Source organism: Equus przewalskii, chromosome 1 (genome assembly GCF_037783145.1).
Source record: "Equus przewalskii isolate Varuska chromosome 1, EquPr2, whole genome shotgun sequence".
Classification (NCBI taxonomy): Eukaryota; Metazoa; Chordata; class Mammalia; order Perissodactyla; family Equidae; genus Equus; species Equus przewalskii.
In genome coordinates this window covers 20,811,100-20,830,574 of record NC_091831.1, presented here as the reverse complement: position 1 = coordinate 20,830,574, position 19,475 = coordinate 20,811,100, and the positions used below count along the sequence as shown (strand labels likewise).

General features: G+C 34.8%; 1 protein-coding gene across 2 annotated transcripts in view; it reads left to right on the top strand.

Annotated features, from left to right (window-relative positions):
* Positions 1–18,921, top strand: part of SMC3 (structural maintenance of chromosomes 3) — a 34,257-nt gene extending 15,336 nt beyond the window's left edge. For both annotated transcript variants that reach the window (XM_008540609.2, XM_070633109.1), the window contains exons 12-29: positions 119–240; positions 1,726–1,939; positions 4,567–4,670; positions 4,854–4,953; positions 5,587–5,747; positions 6,100–6,241; positions 7,804–7,954; positions 9,853–10,005; positions 11,424–11,575; positions 12,904–13,062; positions 13,679–13,786; positions 14,275–14,383; positions 14,927–15,174; positions 15,260–15,472; positions 15,823–16,014; positions 16,166–16,343; positions 16,999–17,105; positions 18,011–18,921. In XM_008540609.2, coding sequence (XP_008538831.1) covers positions 119–240; positions 1,726–1,939; positions 4,567–4,670; positions 4,854–4,953; positions 5,587–5,747; positions 6,100–6,241; positions 7,804–7,954; positions 9,853–10,005; positions 11,424–11,575; positions 12,904–13,062; positions 13,679–13,786; positions 14,275–14,383; positions 14,927–15,174; positions 15,260–15,472; positions 15,823–16,014; positions 16,166–16,343; positions 16,999–17,105; positions 18,011–18,082 — 2,685 coding nt within the window. In that variant the 3' untranslated portion in view covers positions 18,083–18,921. The remainder of the gene's footprint in view (positions 1–118; positions 241–1,725; positions 1,940–4,566; positions 4,671–4,853; positions 4,954–5,586; positions 5,748–6,099; positions 6,242–7,803; positions 7,955–9,852; positions 10,006–11,423; positions 11,576–12,903; positions 13,063–13,678; positions 13,787–14,274; positions 14,384–14,926; positions 15,175–15,259; positions 15,473–15,822; positions 16,015–16,165; positions 16,344–16,998; positions 17,106–18,010) is intronic.
* Positions 18,922–19,475: the final 554 nt, after the last annotated feature.

Genomic DNA, 19,475 nt, shown 5'->3' with positions numbered 1-19,475 from the left:
TGTATTGCAGGATCATTTCATGAATTTTTTTCATGAGGAAACATTTTATGCTGGACGTATAAATAAAGCAAAAATTTTTAAGTAGATTACATTTTTATTTATCTTGCTTTATTTACAGAAACGCTTATTGAAAGAAAGGCAAAAGCTGCTTGAAAAAATAGAGGAAAAGCAGAAAGAACTGGCAGAAACGGAACCTAAATTCAACAGTGTAAAAGAAAAAGAAGAGCGAGGAATTGCTAGGTCTGGGATTTTTTTCACCAACGCTTTTAACTTTCTATTTAATTCTTCTTTCGAACCTAAATAGTTACGGGTTAAGAGGGCACAGTAATTAAGGACAAAATTTAAATACCTGTTTGAATGTAATAGCCAATGTTAAACAACTACTGTTGGCCACGCATTATTGTCTACATGTTTTCTACTCATCAGCCATAGGATGTGCACGTTATACCCACTTTAAATACAACATACTTGAGGCTCTGAGAGGTTAAATAATTTGTTTGTGATAACATAGCTACATATTATTGGGCTTTTGAAAACCACGTTTGTTCTTTTACCCAAATGACATCTTACTGTATGTATCATTCTGCCACTTTCTTTTTTCTACTCAGTGCTATTTTAATATCTAGACATTTTCGTCTTTATCTGTAGATTGGATTTGCTGTTTGCTGAATTCACCATTTAGTGTGTTAGCATGTTTTTATGCCACTTATGTTTGTTTTCATGAGTTGCCTGTTTATATACTTTGCCCCCCCCCGCCTTTTTTTTTTTTTTTTTGGTGAGGAAGATTTGCCATGAGCTAACATTGGTTGCCAATCTTCCTCTTTTTTTTTTTTGCTTGAGGAGGATTAGCCCTGAGCTGACATCCATGCCAGTCTTCTTCCACTTTGTATGTGGGATGCCTCTACAGCATGGCTCATGAGTGGAGTAGGTCTGCACCCAGGATCTGAACCAGGCCACTGAAGCAGAGTGTGCAGAACTTTAAGCACTCAGCCACGGGGCCAGCCCCTGCCCATTTTTTTTTAAATTTATTTTATTACTGTTTTATAGGATTGTTTTATGTAACTTGGGCACTTGTATTTGTTCTACATGCTGTAAATGTTTTCTGCCTTTCTCTTTCTTGCCTTTTAACCTTTATAATGTCTTTTATTGTAAGGAGTTGAAAATGTTTATATAGTTAAATAAAGTTGGAACATTTTCGAAAATTTCTGAGATGGGGTACTAGAACTGTCTCTAGATTTACTGGCTAACCCAGACCTGGAGTGAAGACATTGTCTGCCTGAAATCCTTAGGGTATGGACTATTTTACCTGACTTTAACTGTGATTTCTAAGTTAAATTAATATTCTGTAGATCCAGTCCAGGGAGCTCTATATCAGTTGCTTTGTTTATTTAATTCTTTTTTTATGGAATTTAAAAAATAGCTATTGTTGGGCCGACCCAGTGGCTCAGCCATTAAGTGCGCACGTTCCGTTTTGGCAGCCCAGGGTTCGCAGGTTTGGATCCCGCGTGCAGACGTGGCACCGCTTGACAAGCCATGCTGTGGCAGGTGTCCCATGTATAAAGTAGAGGAAGATGGGTACAGATGTTAGCTCAGGGCTAATCTTCCTCAAAAGGAAAAAAACATTAAAACAATAGCTATTGTCTCTGTGTACTCTTGACATAGTGATTGCAGTTAAACTTGATTATTTCCTGTTCTTTTCAATCCATTCTCTTCTGTCTTGTGTAGATTGGCTCAAGCTACCCAGGAAAGAACGGATCTTTATGCAAAGCAGGGGCGAGGAAGCCAGTTTACATCAAAAGAAGAAAGGGATAAGTGGATTAAAAAGGAACTCAAGTCTTTAGATCAGGCGATTAATGACAAGAAAAGACAAATTGCTGCTATACATAAAGATTTGGAGGACACTGAGGCAAATAAAGAGAAAAATCTGGAGCAGTATAATGTAAGAACTTTTATAGCTGCTTTCTGGAAATCTTTCAGAAGAGATAAACATGTACAATTTTACCTATTTCTTTAAATTTTATTTTAAAAAGTTTTACATGCTAATCTTATATACAAGTACTTATTTTGAAAAGACCGGCACAATTTAATATTATATATATGGTAGTTCTCTTTTTTAAAGAATGATTTTTTTCCATATCAGTGAGTGTCTATATAGATTGAGTATATTTTAAAATATATTTTTATGACTTGGTAGAATGTACCTGAACTACCCCTAATTTTAACATGATATATGAGTCTAAAACAACTTTATAGTAACTTATTTAAAAATTTTTCTATTTTATATTCTAGTGTAATTTTCTCAATTTAATAACTTACTACAGCATATTTTTTTTTTTTTAAGATTTTATTATTTCCTTTTTCTCCCCAAAGCCCCCCGGTACGTAGTTGTATATTCTTCGTTGTGGGTCCTTCTAGTTGTGGTATGTGGGACGCTGCCTCAGCGTGGTTTGATGAGCAGTGCCATGTCCGCGCCCAGGATTCGAACCAACAAAACACTGGGCCGCCTGCAGCGGAGCGCGCAAACTTAACCACTCGGCCACGGGGCCAGCCCCTGCAGCATGTATTTTGTTGGTTGAAGTGGTGGTGATTTTATAACATTTTCTAAATGAATTAAACATTATTTACTATGCATGTTTAGCTAGCATTTCCTTAAAAATTGAAGTAGAAGATAAATCATCACTTCCAGAGTAAGAAAGATCTTACGTGTAAAATGAGAAACGGGGAGAAATGCTGTCTTAAGTGGTATGTGTGGCTGTATATAGGTGATTAGGGCATGAAAGAAGTGATGAGAAGGGAGTGTATAGGACAGTTGTAGAGTGAAGAAGGTATATATGTACATACACAGAGGAACCCTCTTACCCCTTGAGATCTGTACCAGTTGGTGATTGGTTGGTTTATCAAAAAAAAAATCACTAAAAGCATAAAATTTTTATGTACGTATATGTGTATATTTATATTTTTTTTTACATGTAATATTTGTGTTTACACACACGTAAGCATACAGATATTTGTATATATCTTAAATACAGTTACATGCCACATAACGATGTTTTGGTGACGATGGATTGCATATACGACTGTGGTCCCATAAGATTAGTACCGTATAGCGTAGGTGTGTAATAGGCTGTGCCATCTAGGTTTGTGTAAGTATGCACTATGATGTTCGCACAGTGACAGAAGCACCTAGTGGCACGTTTCTCAGAACCTATCCCTGTTGTTAAGCAAAGCATGACTATATTGTATTTTAAACAGATAAATGTATATTCTTGTGCCAATCTTTTTTTTAAGACTTTATTTTTTAGATCAGTTTTGGGTTCATAGCAAAATTGAGAGGAAGGTACGGAGATTTCCCATATACCCTCTACCCCCACACATGCATAGCTTCCCCCATTAATAATGTCCCCCACCACAGTGTGTACTAATCTTTTGATGGAGAGCCCAAGATCTTTCTTTTGAATGTAAGTAGTGATTGGAGTTCTCAGGGGACTTTCTCATTAGCCACACATGTAAATACAGTTCTCCTTAAAGTTGGATGAGAACAGAATTCAGGATTCAATCTAGGATCATGTATTACATTTAGTTGTCATGTTTCTGTTATTCCTTTATTGGACCAGTTCCTCAGTCTTTCCTTGATTTTTTGTGACTTGACATTTTGGATTACTATATTTTGTTATAAAGTACATATATATTAATATATATATTTACATATTACATACTATGTAATTATTTCTCCCTAGTCTTTTAGAGTTGATTTGCCCATTTATTTAATTCACTTTTTAGTGACTCACCTTTGAGTGGGTCCAAAACTAAATCATGTTTTTAAAAAAAACTCTTTCCTTTGTACTCATATTCTCAGTTTATTTAATATTTAATGTAAACACACACACACAACCAAAGCAAAAAACAGAAACATAGTGAGGAGCAAACACAACCAACTCTAACCATAAATGCAACTGGTAGGAAAAGTGACCAGGCGTAATAGACAGCAGCCTACTGGCGTTGAGAGTCCAGTGTACTTTGGGCTTTGGTCAGGATATTTTATGGAAGGAGTAGAAAACAGTAGTTGATCCAGTAGTCAGTTATTTGGATATTGGTTAGTATAGTTTCAGCTTTGTGATTCTATAAAATTCTAGAGTATGTGTTACAGAAGGAAGGTTTAGATCATTAATGAACAAGTTATTTTCATTTTAGCAATATTTTCTAGAGTATTCATTTTATGGTTTATGTTTCCTGAAGACACGCTCTTTCATCTAAAGACAGTTTTTTAAAAATGAAGTTGAATTTTTTAATAGCTTCATTGAGGTATAATTTACATATAATAAATTGCACAAACAAATTGTATCAGTTTGATAACTTTTGACATATGTATACAACTTTGAAATCGTCACCATAATTAAGATAAGGAACCTATTTATCACCTCAAAATGTTTCCTATACTCCTTGGTAATTCCTGCTTCCCTCCCCACGTCCCCCTCTTCATCCCCTGGCAGCAACTGTTCTGTTTTCTGTCACTGAATTAGTTGGCATGAAATCAGTTTTAAATTTGAATTATTTGTATTTCCATAGAAACTGGATCAGGATCTTAATGAAGTCAAAGCTCGAGTAGAAGAACTGGACAGAAAATACTACGAAGTAAAAAATAAGAAAGATGAATTACAAAGTGAAAGAAAGTTAGTACAGACTAAAATATGCCTTAATTTTTTTGACTAATGCTAGTTATTGGTTGGTAAATGGTCTTTAAGTTATAAATTAACTATTGAAGTTTGATTTCAGTATATTACTCTAAATCGTATACTGTTGTTGCATCTTCTTAATGCTTTAAAATTAAAGACAGTCTAATTTTTATTGATCAGTTACTTGTGGAGAGAGGAGAATGCAGAACAGCAAGCACTTGCTGCTAAAAGAGAAGATCTTGAAAAGAAACAGCAACTTCTTAGAGCAGCAACAGGAAAGGTGGGCAGGTTCTTTTCATTACCTCAGTTTACGTGAGTCAATTATTACACAAGTTTGTTAGTTGTCAAGCTGTAAGGCATTTGGTTCCAGGTTACACATAAGGAAGTAGGGTACAAATCACTTGTCCCATAAGTGTGAAACAATGGGTATTGTCTGAGCAGCCTTCCTACTATCCATGCTATTAATGATAGCACTATTGAATTTTCTTTTGTTTTTTTCTTTTGACCGAGGAAGATTAGCCCTGAACTAGCATCTCTGCCAGTCTTCCTCTACTTTATATGTGGGTTGCTGCCATAGCATGGCTGACGAGTGGTGTAGGTCCATGCCCAGGATCTGAACCCATGAACCTGGGCCACCAAAGCAAAGCACACCAAACTTAACCACTAGGCCACAGGGGTAGCCCCATGACTTTTAGATGAAGAGCCTGTTTTTAATGCTAGTGTCATACAACAGAGCCCACGATAGAAAGTGTTGCATGTAGTTGGCATATTTCAAGGGGGTGATGTGTTGTTGGGGAGGGTGTTTAATCTCTGGTATATTTTTTAATGTATAGAGTAATGGGTTAATTTCTTACCAGCAGGAGTGCCATTAGCAATGTTATTTTAATACTTTTCACTTCTCACAATTTAACAGGCCATTTTAAATGGAATAGATAGCATAAACAAAGTGCTGGACCACTTTCGTCGTAAAGGAATAAATCAGCATGTTCAAAATGGCTATCATGGCATCGTGATGAATAACTTTGAATGTGAGCCTGCTTTTTACACATGTGTGGAAGTCACTGCTGGAAACAGGTGAGATTTTTTGCTTGATATTTTGAGTTTTTAAAGGAAAGGGAATAAGAATAACCTAAGAAACAGCTTTTTGTAGTTTTAGTACAATGTATTTCCCCTTACTTTCTTTTATCCCAGTTACATATTTAATTTTCTAATTAAAGATATAGATGCTAAGTATTTTTTCCTGATTGTGGAAGCTAAAACTTGACCCATTTGGGGCTTTCCTCTCTCTTCCCCCATTGAATTTTCTAAGTAGTCCCCTGCCCCCAATACAGATTGGGTTGCTCAAAAAAAAAGTGAATTGTTTGCTTAGATGTTTAGGGCACTTTTAAGTCTAGTGATAAAAATGTCTTATTCTGTTTACATGTAGGTTATTTTATCATATTGTTGATTCAGATGAAGTCAGCACGAAGATTTTGATGGAGTTTAATAAAATGAATCTTCCTGGAGAGGTCACTTTTCTGCCTCTTAACAAGTTAGATGTCAGGGATACTGCCTATCCTGAAACCAATGTGAGTTGATGTGTGTTAAGGTCCACTTTTCTTTCAATAAGTTCCTTTTTCTCATGATTACCACATGATAGTAGTGCAAAGGCACTGTACTTTGGGATTCGCTGGTCTGTGAGATAACGTGCATTTCTTCCTATAGAACTAGTGCTGCTGGGTAGGGATGGGAAGGGAGACGGGTCACAGCCAAGACATGAAACAAATTATTGCAAATGTGAAAAGTGTTCAAATACATAAGTGCAGGATACTTTGAGAGTGTATCCAAGGGTGACAAAATTAAGATTAGGTGGTTGGAGAAGAATTTCCTGAGGAAGTATTATTTGAAGTGAATATTTTTAAGTTTACTGAATATACCTTTTAATGGTTTATAAATTAAATAAAAATGTCTAGCAAGGTGATAGACTCTGAAAGCATAATGTTACCTTTGTTACTAACTAATACACTTTTAAATAGATTAAAAATACTCCTCAGACACCGTTCTTCAAAAAATGTGATTGCTCTTCGGTATTTGGCTTCAGAATGTTGATGGGTGGTAGCAACTATTTTACTATCCTCTGAGGTTAAAGTTGAAACCCCTATGAGAATGATCAACGATTTAAATGGAACAGTGAGAATCTTACAAACTCCTTTAAGGATGCAGCTTTTTCTTCTTTTAAATCTATAAATTATCTTTGAAGTTTTGGGGAGGAAAAATTGAGTCACAAATATGGTATGTGAATGAAGCAAGACACAAAAGAATGCCTGAAGTGTGGTTCCCTATACACTACATAGATAAAACTAAATTTAGGTGATAGAACTAGAGAGACGTGCAAAGAAGTGATTATCATAAAAGTTATAATACTTAGTGATCACCTCCAGCAGGTAACCACTGGAGGTGACCACCATGTGATTAGGGAAGGGGCACACTTACGGCTTCTGGGTGTCAGCAGTGTTCTGTTTCTTGTCTTGCGTGGTTGGTTATATTGATGTTCTCTTTGTGATTATTTTAAGCTTAACATATTTATTGCATTTTTCTGTAGGTAGGATATATTTCCTAATTTAAAAATTCTAAAAATCCTGTTCTAACAGTTTAGAAGAGAGAAAAAGGAGAATAATAAATTTTATGTATGTATGTAAAATGAAAACATTTATTTAGCCCTTGTATTTGATAGATGCTATCCTAAGTGTTTTGTATATATTAACTCGTCTATTTTTAATAGCTTTCCTGGGAAGATACTGTTGTTATTGCTGTTTTGTAGATGATGTAACAGTTACGTAGAGAAGTTAAGCACCTTGTCCAGAGCGCACATCTGATGAGTGGCAGAACTAGGATTTGAACTTGAGCCATCTGGCTCTGGAGCCACTAAGCTGTTTATCTCACTGTGCTCTACTATTGAAAACCTACATAACCACAGTTTCCAGGATTTTTCAGTAGAATGTTTTTTCTGACTTAGTATAAAAACCAGTAGTTTTGAAATATAAAGGCTTTTGTGTTTATTCGTTTCATAGATATGTAATTCATAATTCTGCTCACATGTTTTAATTAATTGTGTCATCTCTTTGCTTGCTGACAAAATATTCATTTTTAGGATGCTATTCCTATGATAAGTAAATTGAGGTACAATCCCAGATTTGACAAAGCTTTCAAACATGTGTTTGGAAAAACACTTATTTGTCGTAGCATGGAAGTTTCAACCCAGCTGGCCCGTGCTTTCACCATGGACTGCATTACCCTGGAAGGTTTGTAATAGTAATTCTTAGTTTGAACAAATAAGTTCAATTTTAGTTTTAAGAGTATTTGAAAATTAATGTCCAATTATTTCTCACTTTTTAAATAGTTGATTTGTTCAATCAAAGTCCAAACAGGGTCCACACTATATTTAGTTGATGGCTCTTAAGTATAATCATTTGATTTGTAGTAGGAGTTCTTAACCTTTTTTGCACTATGGATTCCTTTGGCTCTTACCCTTTTTCAAAATGTTTTAAATGCATAAAATAGAATACTTTGGATCACAAAATAAACCAATTAGATTGGCATGGTAATCATAATATTTTTTTCAAATGTGACATAGTAATTATGGTATTCAAACACAAGATTTAGCAGTGGGTCTAATAAGTATCGTAATTTTGAAGTACTGATGGATTTAAACAGTATTTTGAGATTTACAACAAGTGTAATCTGATAGAAAATAGCTCTTATTTCTCTTGGAAACAGTCACAAGTACTGATAGTACTACTGTGGTTCTTGTCTCATTCATTGTAGAAGAAATTGCTAAATGTCATTTTGAGATTAGTGTAAAAACAGAGATGTAAATTTTTCCCCCAGCCAAGTCATGTATCTCCTATCTGTAGAATCCAGGGTAAGAACCTCTGGTGTATAGGTTTACCTTACCTGCCCTTATTTTTTGTTTTTTCCCTCTTATTTGTTGATGAAAGAAGGTAACCCACCCCCTAGCTTTAGCTCTATACAGTTTTTTGGTTGTTTTGAACCATTTGAGAATAAGTTGTAAAAATCATGACACTTCATCTCTAAAAGTTAAACATTTCTCTCCTGAGAATAATGATATTCTGCTTTATAACTACAGGTATCATTGTTGTACTGAAGAAATTTAACATTAACTCAATGATAATATCATCTAAAAAGTATTTACGTTCAAGTTTGTCTCAAAATATTTTTCTATCCTGGATCCAATCAAGGATGCATGCAATACCTTCTCTTTAGATTCTTTTAATATAGGACAGTTCCTTCCTTCCCTCCTACCCCCAGGAAATTGACTTTCTTGTAGAATGTCTCGTTTTCTGGATTTGTCTTATTGCTTCCTATCAGGTTCCCCAACAACTTTTTTTGTGTGTGTGAGGAAGATTGGCCCTGAGCTAACATCTATTGCCAATCTTCCTCTTTTTGCTTGAGAGAGATTGTCACTAAGCTAACATCCATGCCGATCTTCCTCTATTTTATGTGGGATGCTGTCACATCGTGGCTTGAGGAGCGGTGCTAGGTCCACACCCAGGATCCAAACTGGTGAACCCTGGGCTGCTGAAGTGGTGTGTGTGAACTTACCCACTACACCACTGGACCGGCCTGCCCAACAACTTTTTTACCAATGGTTTAGCATCCTTTGCTGACCCTTGCCTGACTCAGTTAATATACCAGCGGTTTCAAAATGGTTATTTTTAAATTCTGTCATTGCTTCTGTGTTTATTAGCTGTCACTCTTCTAGAACGAAGAGTACCCTACTTTCATAATTTTTTTTTTAAGTATCACTGATTCATGGATTCTGTTTTCTTTTTCAATGTGTTACCACATTGCCATTATTATTATTTTTGATGTTCAAATTTTGCCAAATAGGGCCAGTGGGCACTCCAGGCTAGGTCCTGTGTTCTGTTGACATGTCACCATTAGTCTTTAGCACTTCGTTTCTTTCTGGTAGATGTTCAGGCTCACCTAGAAGGTACATTTATAAGATGCAGATTTTAATGTTGGAAAGCAGAAATTTTTCAGAGCAGCTTAAATTCTTTTCTTTTTAATTCACATTAAACAGGTAAAGCCTTTAGGTTAGTTGTTTGATTATAAATCAATTTATCATTAAATAAAGAAGTTATATAGAATTACTACCTTTTTTATGTTTTGTTTATAGGTGACCAAGTTAGTCATCGGGGTGCTCTCACTGGAGGTTATTATGACACAAGGAAGTCTAGACTTGAATTACAGAAAGATGTTAGAAAAGCAGAAGAAGAACTAGGTGAACTGGAAGCAAAGCTCAATGAAAACCTTCGCAGAAATATTGAAAATATCTTTATGTCTTATGCCAATGTGAAGAAACTTGGCTGGAATATATAATCATTTGCGTGTTAGGTGTGTTTTCTCATGTATACAATGGGGAAAAAATTCTGTTTTTCTTTGATTTTTATTTAAACACAGGAACTTGTATTGTTTGTATATTTAACTTCTGAAGATAGAGAAAAAACTAAGACTACTTTAACATTGATGCTTTGCTTAGCTGTTAAATAGCTAGTAGCAGTGAATCTACTTCTGAGAGAAAAGAACCCAAGGAACACTAAAATTTAAGGTTATGGAGGGAACTGAGGAAGATTGGTCAGAGAATTATAGAAGAAAAACTAGGAGAGTGTTTCAAGGAAGAAGCGTGGGAGGCATCAGTAATGCCACATACTGCATAGACGTTAAATAGAAGGGCTGAAAAATGTCCATTAGACTTTACTATCTCGAGATCGTTCAGTGCAGGTTTAGTATTAGCAGAGGAAGTGGTTCTCGAAATTCAAGTCTTGGTAACCAATGGTTCTCTCAGTTCTTTCACATATAACTGGTGTTCCGTGAAGAGTGGCTCATTCAGCTCACAGCTGAAACAACTGCATGTGCATTTTCTTAAAACAGCCATGGTACTTTGGTATAAGGCAGAAGTACTTTGTAAGTACTCTGCATTAGGCCACACAATATTAAAAATACGGGTACTTATAGCATTGAGAATAATCATTTTTAATGCTTTATCAGGATTTTCTTAATTGAAACTGGCTTTTCTTTTTTAATGTGAGTTTATAGCTTCTGTGCCATTAGTGCAAGCAATAGCACACAGAAAAAGGCAGATAAACATCTTAGTTTTGACTTTGCAGGGGCCTGCATGGCACATGGAGAACTGCCCAGATTTGGCAAGATGTTAGTGCAAAGAAAGCATAGAGAAATACTAAGAAAAGGGAGGATATTGACAGCATACACCAACTACTTTCCTGTATTTGATAATCCAGCTAGAAGGAATTATTCTTCCACATTGAGCAAGGCCTCCTCTTGATAACGTAACTCCTTTATATGGTGCTTTAAGCATAATAGATTACACAGTAAATATTTGTTGAATGAAAAGATTTTTAAAATACATAGTATTGTTATATTTCATTTAGCTTTCTTTAGAGTTTCCCAAGAATTTCTTTTTGGTATAGCTATTAGTAAAATAGTATATATGTTATTTTGAGAGAGAGTGGCGGGAGTGAAATGTTTTAAGCTTCTTTCATGATTGAACACACTTAGTGTAGTATTTAATTCAGCATTGTTATGGTTCGTAAATATGAGGTAATAACCTTTATTTAGGGGTGAAGAAAAGGAAGGGACTACAAAATGTTGTGTTTATAAGAACTGAAGAGAATTTAGAACATAGGATGTATTCACAACTTGCAGAGAATTTTCCTTAGCTTTGTATATGGATTAATAATGAAATTGATCAGTTGATGAACCAAATGCAGCAGATAGAGACCCAGCAAAGGAAATTTAAAGCGTCTCGAGATAGCATATTATCAGAAATGAAGATGCTAAAAGAGAAGAGACAGCAGTCAGAGAAAACATTCATGCCCAAGGTTCGTATGTATTCTTTTTGTTTTAATTACATAGAATCAGGATGGACCATATGTTTTATAGGTTATCCTTGGATTTCATATGTTCCATTTTTTATTTTATCTTTTTAAATTTTTAATTTTTTTAAGGTTTGCTTTTTGGTCAGGACAGTTGGCCCTGAGCTAACATCTGTTGCCAGTCCTCTTTTTGTTTTTTCCTCCTCCCCAAAGCCCCGGTACATAGTTATACATCCTAATTGTAAGTCTCTCTAGTTCTTCTACGTGGAGTGCCACCACAGCATGGCTTGATGAGCAGTGCGTAGGTCCGTGCCCAGGATCCGAACCTGAGGCCACTGAAGTGGAGTGCACAAAACTTAACCACTAGGCCATGGGGTCAGCCCCTCCTAGGTTCCATTTTTGTTTAGACCCATACTTTTGAATATCTACATCTGTCTATACCATGCTTATACCTATGGGCACCCAAAGACTCCTTTTGTAAGTTGCATTTAGACTTCCCAACTTCATTGAACAAATAGGTATTTTGAGCTGTGGCGTAGTAGTACTGATGGCCAGTTATTAATTTGTCAGTAACCATTTTTGTCTGTAAAGCACTTCATGGAGTTATTTGAATATTTGATTTAATTTTATCTAGATTGCATTAAAATGAGTAGAGAGCAAACTCCTGATATTACAAGTGATAATACATATTGGTCTCATAAACTTGAAGTAGTGTTGACAAAACTGTTAATTTATTATATCAATAATATTAAAAAACAACAAAGTTTAAAAATCATCCACAGGGCTGGCCCCATGGCCAAGTGGCTAAGTTTGCACACTCTGCCTTGGTGGCCCAGGGTTTCGCCAGTTTGGATCCTGCACGCAGACATGGCACCACTCCTCAAGGCATGCTAAGGCAGTGTCCCACCTAGCACAACCAGAAGGACCTACAACTAGAATATGCAACTATGAATTGGGGGGCTTTGGGGAGGAGGAGGAGAAGGAAAAAAAAGAAGGTTGGCAACAGATGTTAGCTCAGGTGCCAGTCTAAAAATAAAAATAAAAATCCGCAGTTATACCACTCTAATATTCTGGCAACTTTCTTATGAATGTGTTTGAAGATTTTTATGTAATTTGATCATGGATTATGACCTGTTCCCTACACACCCATAGTATTGCATCATGAATATTTTTCTTGTTGCTACATAGTTCTAAGTATCAAATTTAATGGATACTTAATAGTTGAGTTGATATGATTAGTTTACTTTAATATCAAATATAGATTGTTTCCAGTCTTTCATTATAAGTAAGACAGTGACTAATACCTTTATTAATAAATGGGTAATTTTATTTAGCAACGTAGCTTACAAAGTTTGGAGGCAAGTTTGCATGCTATGGAGTCCACCAGAGAATCATTGAAAGCAGAACTGGGAACTGATTTGCTTTCTCAACTTAGTCTGGAAGATCAGAAGAGAGTAGATGCGCTGAATGATGAAATTCGTCAACTTCAGCAGGCAAGTACAATTGACTGAGAAAAATTTTCGTTGATAATTGGCTATTGTGAAAAATGTCTTTTTTGCTATAAAGGAATGCAAAAGAAAGTATTGAAAAAATATAAAAATGAGACTTGGACTTCTAACATCCATAAGAGTAAATGAGGTTTTAATGTTTTTCTAAACCATTCTGGATATGTTAGTATTATACAAGAAATCTTCCTTTTCTTCCATGTTATTTAATGCATGTTTGTCATTAGTAAGATTGAGTTTGTTAGCTTTGCTGTATTTATTGACCAGACCACCTTTACGTATTTAATAATGCTTTAATTAAACATTTCAATAACATCTGATTTTGAATACAGAGATGTAAACAACCCACACGAAGTCCAAGAAATAAAAAGCAGATAAAGAAAGATATTTTTGGCAGCATGCCTTATAAAAAGAAACAGGCACAAAAACTTGGCATTCTGACTAGTTAAGAGAGAAAATGAAGAAAATACAGGGCTTTTTGGAAGGAGATAAAACTCCATCACTGTTTATTTGATCACCGTCAAGAGGACAGCAGATTAACAGCATTCCTTTATGTGAAATGTGCATGCATATGTAGACAAATAATTTCCTTTTCTTCTTCTAGGAAAACAGACAGTTGCTGAATGAAAGAATTAAATTAGAAGGTATTATTACTCGAGTAGAGACTTACCTGAATGAGAATTTGAGAAAACGCTTGGACCAAGTAGAACAGGTATGTTCTTTTTTGAGGGTTCCTTGATGACCATAACCTTTTGAAAGTGTTTATATACGGAGGCTCTGATCAAGAGCATAGACTTTGGGGGACAGAAAGACTTGTACTCTGACCACCTGCCCTGGTTTGGAGTTCTGGACTGCCACCTCATGTACAATCTTGGGCAAGTCATTTAATATTTCTAAGCCGCAGTTTCCTCCTGTATAAAATAAGCATAAAGTAATACCTGTTTTGTATGATTTTCTTGGCACATTCTAGGTACTCAGTAAACGTTAGTTATTAATATTTCCTCAACAGTAGATGCTGAGAAATTTTCTGGTAATTGCATGATACTTTAAATATTTGCAATTATATGAAGTATATCTTTTGGTTTTCTTGAATGTTTATTCAGATATAACAGCTACAGAAACTGTTGGCAGTCATAACATTTTGAAACTAACAAAATTCGTATTTGTGGTTTAATGCTCATAAGTTCTTTTGTGTTGCAGGAACTTAATGAACTGAGAGAGACAGAAGGAGGTACTGTTCTCACAGCTACAACCTCAGAACTTGAAGCCATCAATAAAAGAGTAAAAGATACAATGGCACGATCAGAAGGTAAATTTTTGTGTAGTAATAATTTTTTTGGCATTTTGTTCAATTTAGCTTATTCATTTTATAACATTGTTTACTACAAAATCAGTATCCGAAAGCATGTACTAATGATTTTGTGTGTTTTTCATCATCATAAATAATTTATTGTGAATGGAGTTCAGTGGATTGATTATAAATATTAACCTTTGTTTTTTTGAAATGTTTTTGACAATTTTATGAGCGATCATAAATTTTTTTGTCAACAAAAGTATGAAATAGCTGAATCAAGTCTCTTATCTAGTTGCTGAGAAGATTATTATTTTTTTAGTTTTTTATAAACATAAACGCTAAATAATAAACTATATACTTGAGTGACTCATGTGTACTCCTAATTTTGTCCTGAATTAAAATGTTTCATGAATTTTCACCATAAATTTAAACATTGGGAAAATCCAAAAATTATTTTGATAGATCTGACCATTAAAAAAAATCTTTGGTTAAATAACACTCTAGATTTAAAATGGATATTGTGGCCTAATTTAGGTTCCCCCCCCCCCCCCATTTTAGATTTGGACAATTCCATTGATAAAACAGAAGCTGGAATTAAGGAGCTTCAGAAGAGTATGGAGCGCTGGAAAAATATGGAAAAAGAACACATGGATGCTATAAATCATGATACGAAAGAGCTAGAAAAGATGACAAATCGACAGGGCATGCTACTGAAAAAGAAAGAAGAGTGTATGAAGAAAATTCGAGAACTTGGATCACTTCCCCAGGAAGCATTTGAAAAATACCAGACGCTGAGTCTCAAGCAGGTAAATCTTGTTGGTTTTAAATTTGAAATCTCGTTGCAAATTTCCCTGTATGTGAATTTATTTATACATTTTCTTCTCTCTATAGTTATTTCGAAAACTTGAACAGTGTAACACAGAGTTGAAGAAGTACAGCCATGTTAACAAAAAGGCTTTAGATCAGTTTGTAAATTTCTCTGAGCAGAAAGAGAAGTTAATAAAGCGACAAGAAGAGTTGGATAGGGGTTACAAATCAATCATGGAACTGATGAATGTACTTGAACTTAGAAAATATGAAGCTATTCAGTTGACTTTCAAACAGGTATGTTTTATTTGTAGCTAATCCACAACAAGACAAAAGCGTCAGCTATTGTACAGTTTATTACTCAGTCTGCAAAGATTTTAAAGCTTTTTTTCCACTGATAGTTGGCTCTAATACATGTGAACAAATCCAGCATGTAGTTTGTTAACATAGTAACTAGAATGTTTTATACAGCTCCTAAAAGGATCCAGTCTGATACTCTTGTTCTTACAAGATTAAAAAATACTTTGGATTGCTTTTAAATGTTTGTCATTGTGTTAAGGAATAATATGTATAATTTTACCTAAGCAAAATTTATATTCCAGTTGATACAAACTTATTTATTTATTCATTCATTCATTTATTTCAAGGTATCCAAGAACTTCAGTGAAGTATTCCAGAAGTTGGTACCTGGTGGCAAAGCTACATTGGTGATGAAGAAGGGAGATGTGGAGGGCAGTCAGTCTCAGGATGAAGGAGAAGGGAGTGGTGAAAGTGAGCGGGGTTCTGGGTCACAAAGCAGTGTCCCATCAGTTGACCAGTTCACTGGAGTTGGAATTAGGGTAAAACACCTTTCGTTCAATTTTCCCCAGAGTATTACCATAGTAGGATTTATAGAATATTTTGCAAATCTAAATTGGTACACTTTATGCAATTTAAGAGGTGATGGTGATTCTACCCCTTTAGGATATAACTCATTAAATGTTTTCGTAGGTGTCATTTACAGGAAAACAAGGTGAAATGAGAGAAATGCAACAGCTTTCAGGTGGACAGAAATCTTTGGTAGCTCTTGCTCTGATTTTTGCCATTCAGAAATGTGACCCAGCTCCTTTTTACTTGTTTGATGAGATTGATCAGGCTCTGGATGCCCAGCACAGAAAGGCTGTGTCAGGTACAGTTTGGTTTCATACTTACCAATGAGAACTTAAAAAGGATAGCTTCCCTCTTTTATAGTGATTTCTTCTTGCCTGAGATACTTGGGGGGGACTAGACAGAATATGTATTCAGTAAATAAAATAATTTTTTAACCAAGTTTTAAAAATTTTAATATTAGACTACTTTTACAAAGTTTAGTTCTGTGAGAAATTAAAAACTCTTTGAATCAATTGAAGAATCCTACTCCAGTTAAACTTTTGTGCAAAGTTTCTCATTTTAAAACTTTTTCTCAGTGTTTGAGTAGCCTCTGTCATAAACAGTATTGATTCTATGTTTCTTTAGAACGTACATCTGATCTTTAGTAAGTTCAAAAGATCTTTGGGAGAGTGAGTAGCAGGGGAAGGTGGTTTTTGTTCTTTGCGTGAGAAAACTTATTTTGCTCTGACATTATTTCTAAGGCTGTGTTAGAAGTTGCTGCTTCTTCATATTCTGTACCTTATGCTATTGGGGTTGCAGATATATCCTTAATTTAATAAATCAAGTTGGTAATTTTTGCAGATGTATGCGTGAAAAATGAGTCATAGGCAGTTTTGAATTTTAGGTAAAAGTTGCTTTTTAAATTTCCTTTTTCTGAGAAAAAGATTTTATTAAATTACTGTTTCTTTTTACAGATATGATTATGGAACTTGCTGTACATGCTCAATTTATTACAACTACTTTTAGGCCTGAACTGCTTGAGTCAGCTGACAAATTTTATGGTGTAAAGTTCAGAAATAAGGTAATTTTTTTTTTTTACATGAAATTTAAGTTCATATAGTATTTCATTCATTGTATTTGTTGGATTATTGTTTTATGTTACGTAAGTCACGAAAGAAAACCTAGAAAGTTGTTGCTTATCTCATGATGATGTCTTTATAAAAGAAAACCTTTTCCTTCAAATGCCTATGAAGTTTAGCAGTTCTTTCCTAGAATTCATTGCATTGATTTTATTGAATTAATTAATTTTTTCGAGGAAGATTAGCCCTGAGCTAACATCTGCTGCCAATCCTCCTCTTTTTTGGCTGAGGAGGCCTGGCCCTGAGCTAACATCCGTGCCCATCTTCCTCTGCTTTCTATGTGGGATGCCTACCACAGCATGGTGTGCCAAGTGGTGCCGTGTCTGCACCCGGGATCTGAACTCGCAAAGCCCGAGCTGCCAAAGCAGAACGTGCGCACTTAACTGCTGTGCTACTGGGTCGGCCCCACATTGGTTTTATTTTCACTGCCATTGAGAGACAATAACTTCCTAGCTAGGTTTTTCAGTATGTAGTCTAAACAGTTACATACATTTATTTATATTTGGCTGGACCACACAGCTCTTCCTAGTATTTTCAGCCTTAAGATTCTTTGAAATAGCAAAATAATAAAAACTGAACAAAAATATGGTTCAAATATTTAGACATAAGTACTTATCTGTGTCTTCAGAGCTTTAAAATGCAGAATATTTTTATATTTTCTAAACTCACGCATTGAACAAGCACCATTAATAAGTGAAGGTTTTATCAGTGTTTTAGAATCATTTGATTTGGTAGGTAAAATTTATAGGTGATAGGCAGTATATTGTAAATATTACCCTAGAGAGTGGGAACACTGATACATTTCTTTAAGATTTAACAAACTTTGTTTTTAACATTTATTCTTTAGGTTAGTCATATTGATGTGATCACAGCAGAGATGGCCAAAGACTTTGTAGAAGATGATACCACTCATGGTTAATCGGAAAATATTGCCCACTGGTTTGGAAGATGTGTATAGTAATATGATTCTCATACCCAGGAACTGTAAATTTAAACCTAAATACCTGTTCATTATTAATAGTTTTCAGACGTAGAGCATACGTAGTCCTTTTATATTTCTGTCATTGTATTTTATAAGGTACTCAGTAATGTTACATTTCTACTTATAGTTTAAGAATTTTATTTTCCACACAACTTTTTGTAAAGTGTCCTGCTCCTATTTTAAATCTTTTGAAACATGCTAAATATTCTTTCCTAATTATTTTATCAATTATATTGCCTCTTTTTTTATAGCTTCAATTAAATAATTGGTTTTATGACTAATTTAGTGTTTTATGTGGCTTTTCATTTATAGTTATATGATTAGAAACAAATTTTTATTAAATATCTACTTTTTATTTTGCCTAAGCAAAGGTCTGCCTACACCTTAAAGATTTTTAAAATGTGGTTTCATATTTTGTTGAATTATGTCAGTGGTTCCCAGTCCTGGCTCTATACTTAAATCCATGGGGGAGCTTTGAAAAATGTAACACTGCTGGAGTCTTTCCCTAGACCAACTGAATCAAAATCTTTAGGGGTGGGGTCCTTGTCATTGCTAGTTCTAAAGTTCCTCCAGGTGATTCTGACCCTTAGTGAGGATTAGACCCCCTTTTAAACTCAATATAACAAGCCTTTCAAAGTTATTTTTAATTAAAATGGAAGTCAATTTAATGAATTTGGGAAGGTAGTTTTAAGAGTAACTGAGAACACTAAAGCCAAAAAATTGAGCCATAAAATTTCCTTGTTTTTCTGGATAAGTAAATAAGTTTGGAAAACTTTGTTACTGAAACATCATTTTTTTCCCCTCAGATGAGTTCTTTGTTTTTTATTTGTTTATTAGGTTTTTTAAATTGCTTGAAGATATAATTCACATACCATAAAGTCCACCTGTTAAAATTTTGCAATTCAGTCCTTTTTAGTATATTCACAGAATTGTGCAGCTATCTCTATAATCTAATTTTAGAACATTTTCATTACCCAAAAAAGAAACCCTGTACCTATTAGCAGTCATTCTACATCTCCCATTTCCCTTATCCCTTGACAACCACAAATCTACTTTCCGTCCATACCATGGATTTACAGGTTCTGGATATTTCATATAAATGCACTCATGCGATAAGGAGCCTTTTGTGACTGGCTTCTTTCACTTAGCATGTTTTCAAAGTTAATTCATGTTGTGGCACGAATTGGTACTTCGTTTTTACTGCTGAATAATATCCCATTCTATGAATATACACCATGGTTTGTTTATCCATTCATTATTTGGACACTTGGCTTGTTCTCACCTTTTGGCTATTACAAATAATGCTGCTATGAACATTCATGAACAAGTT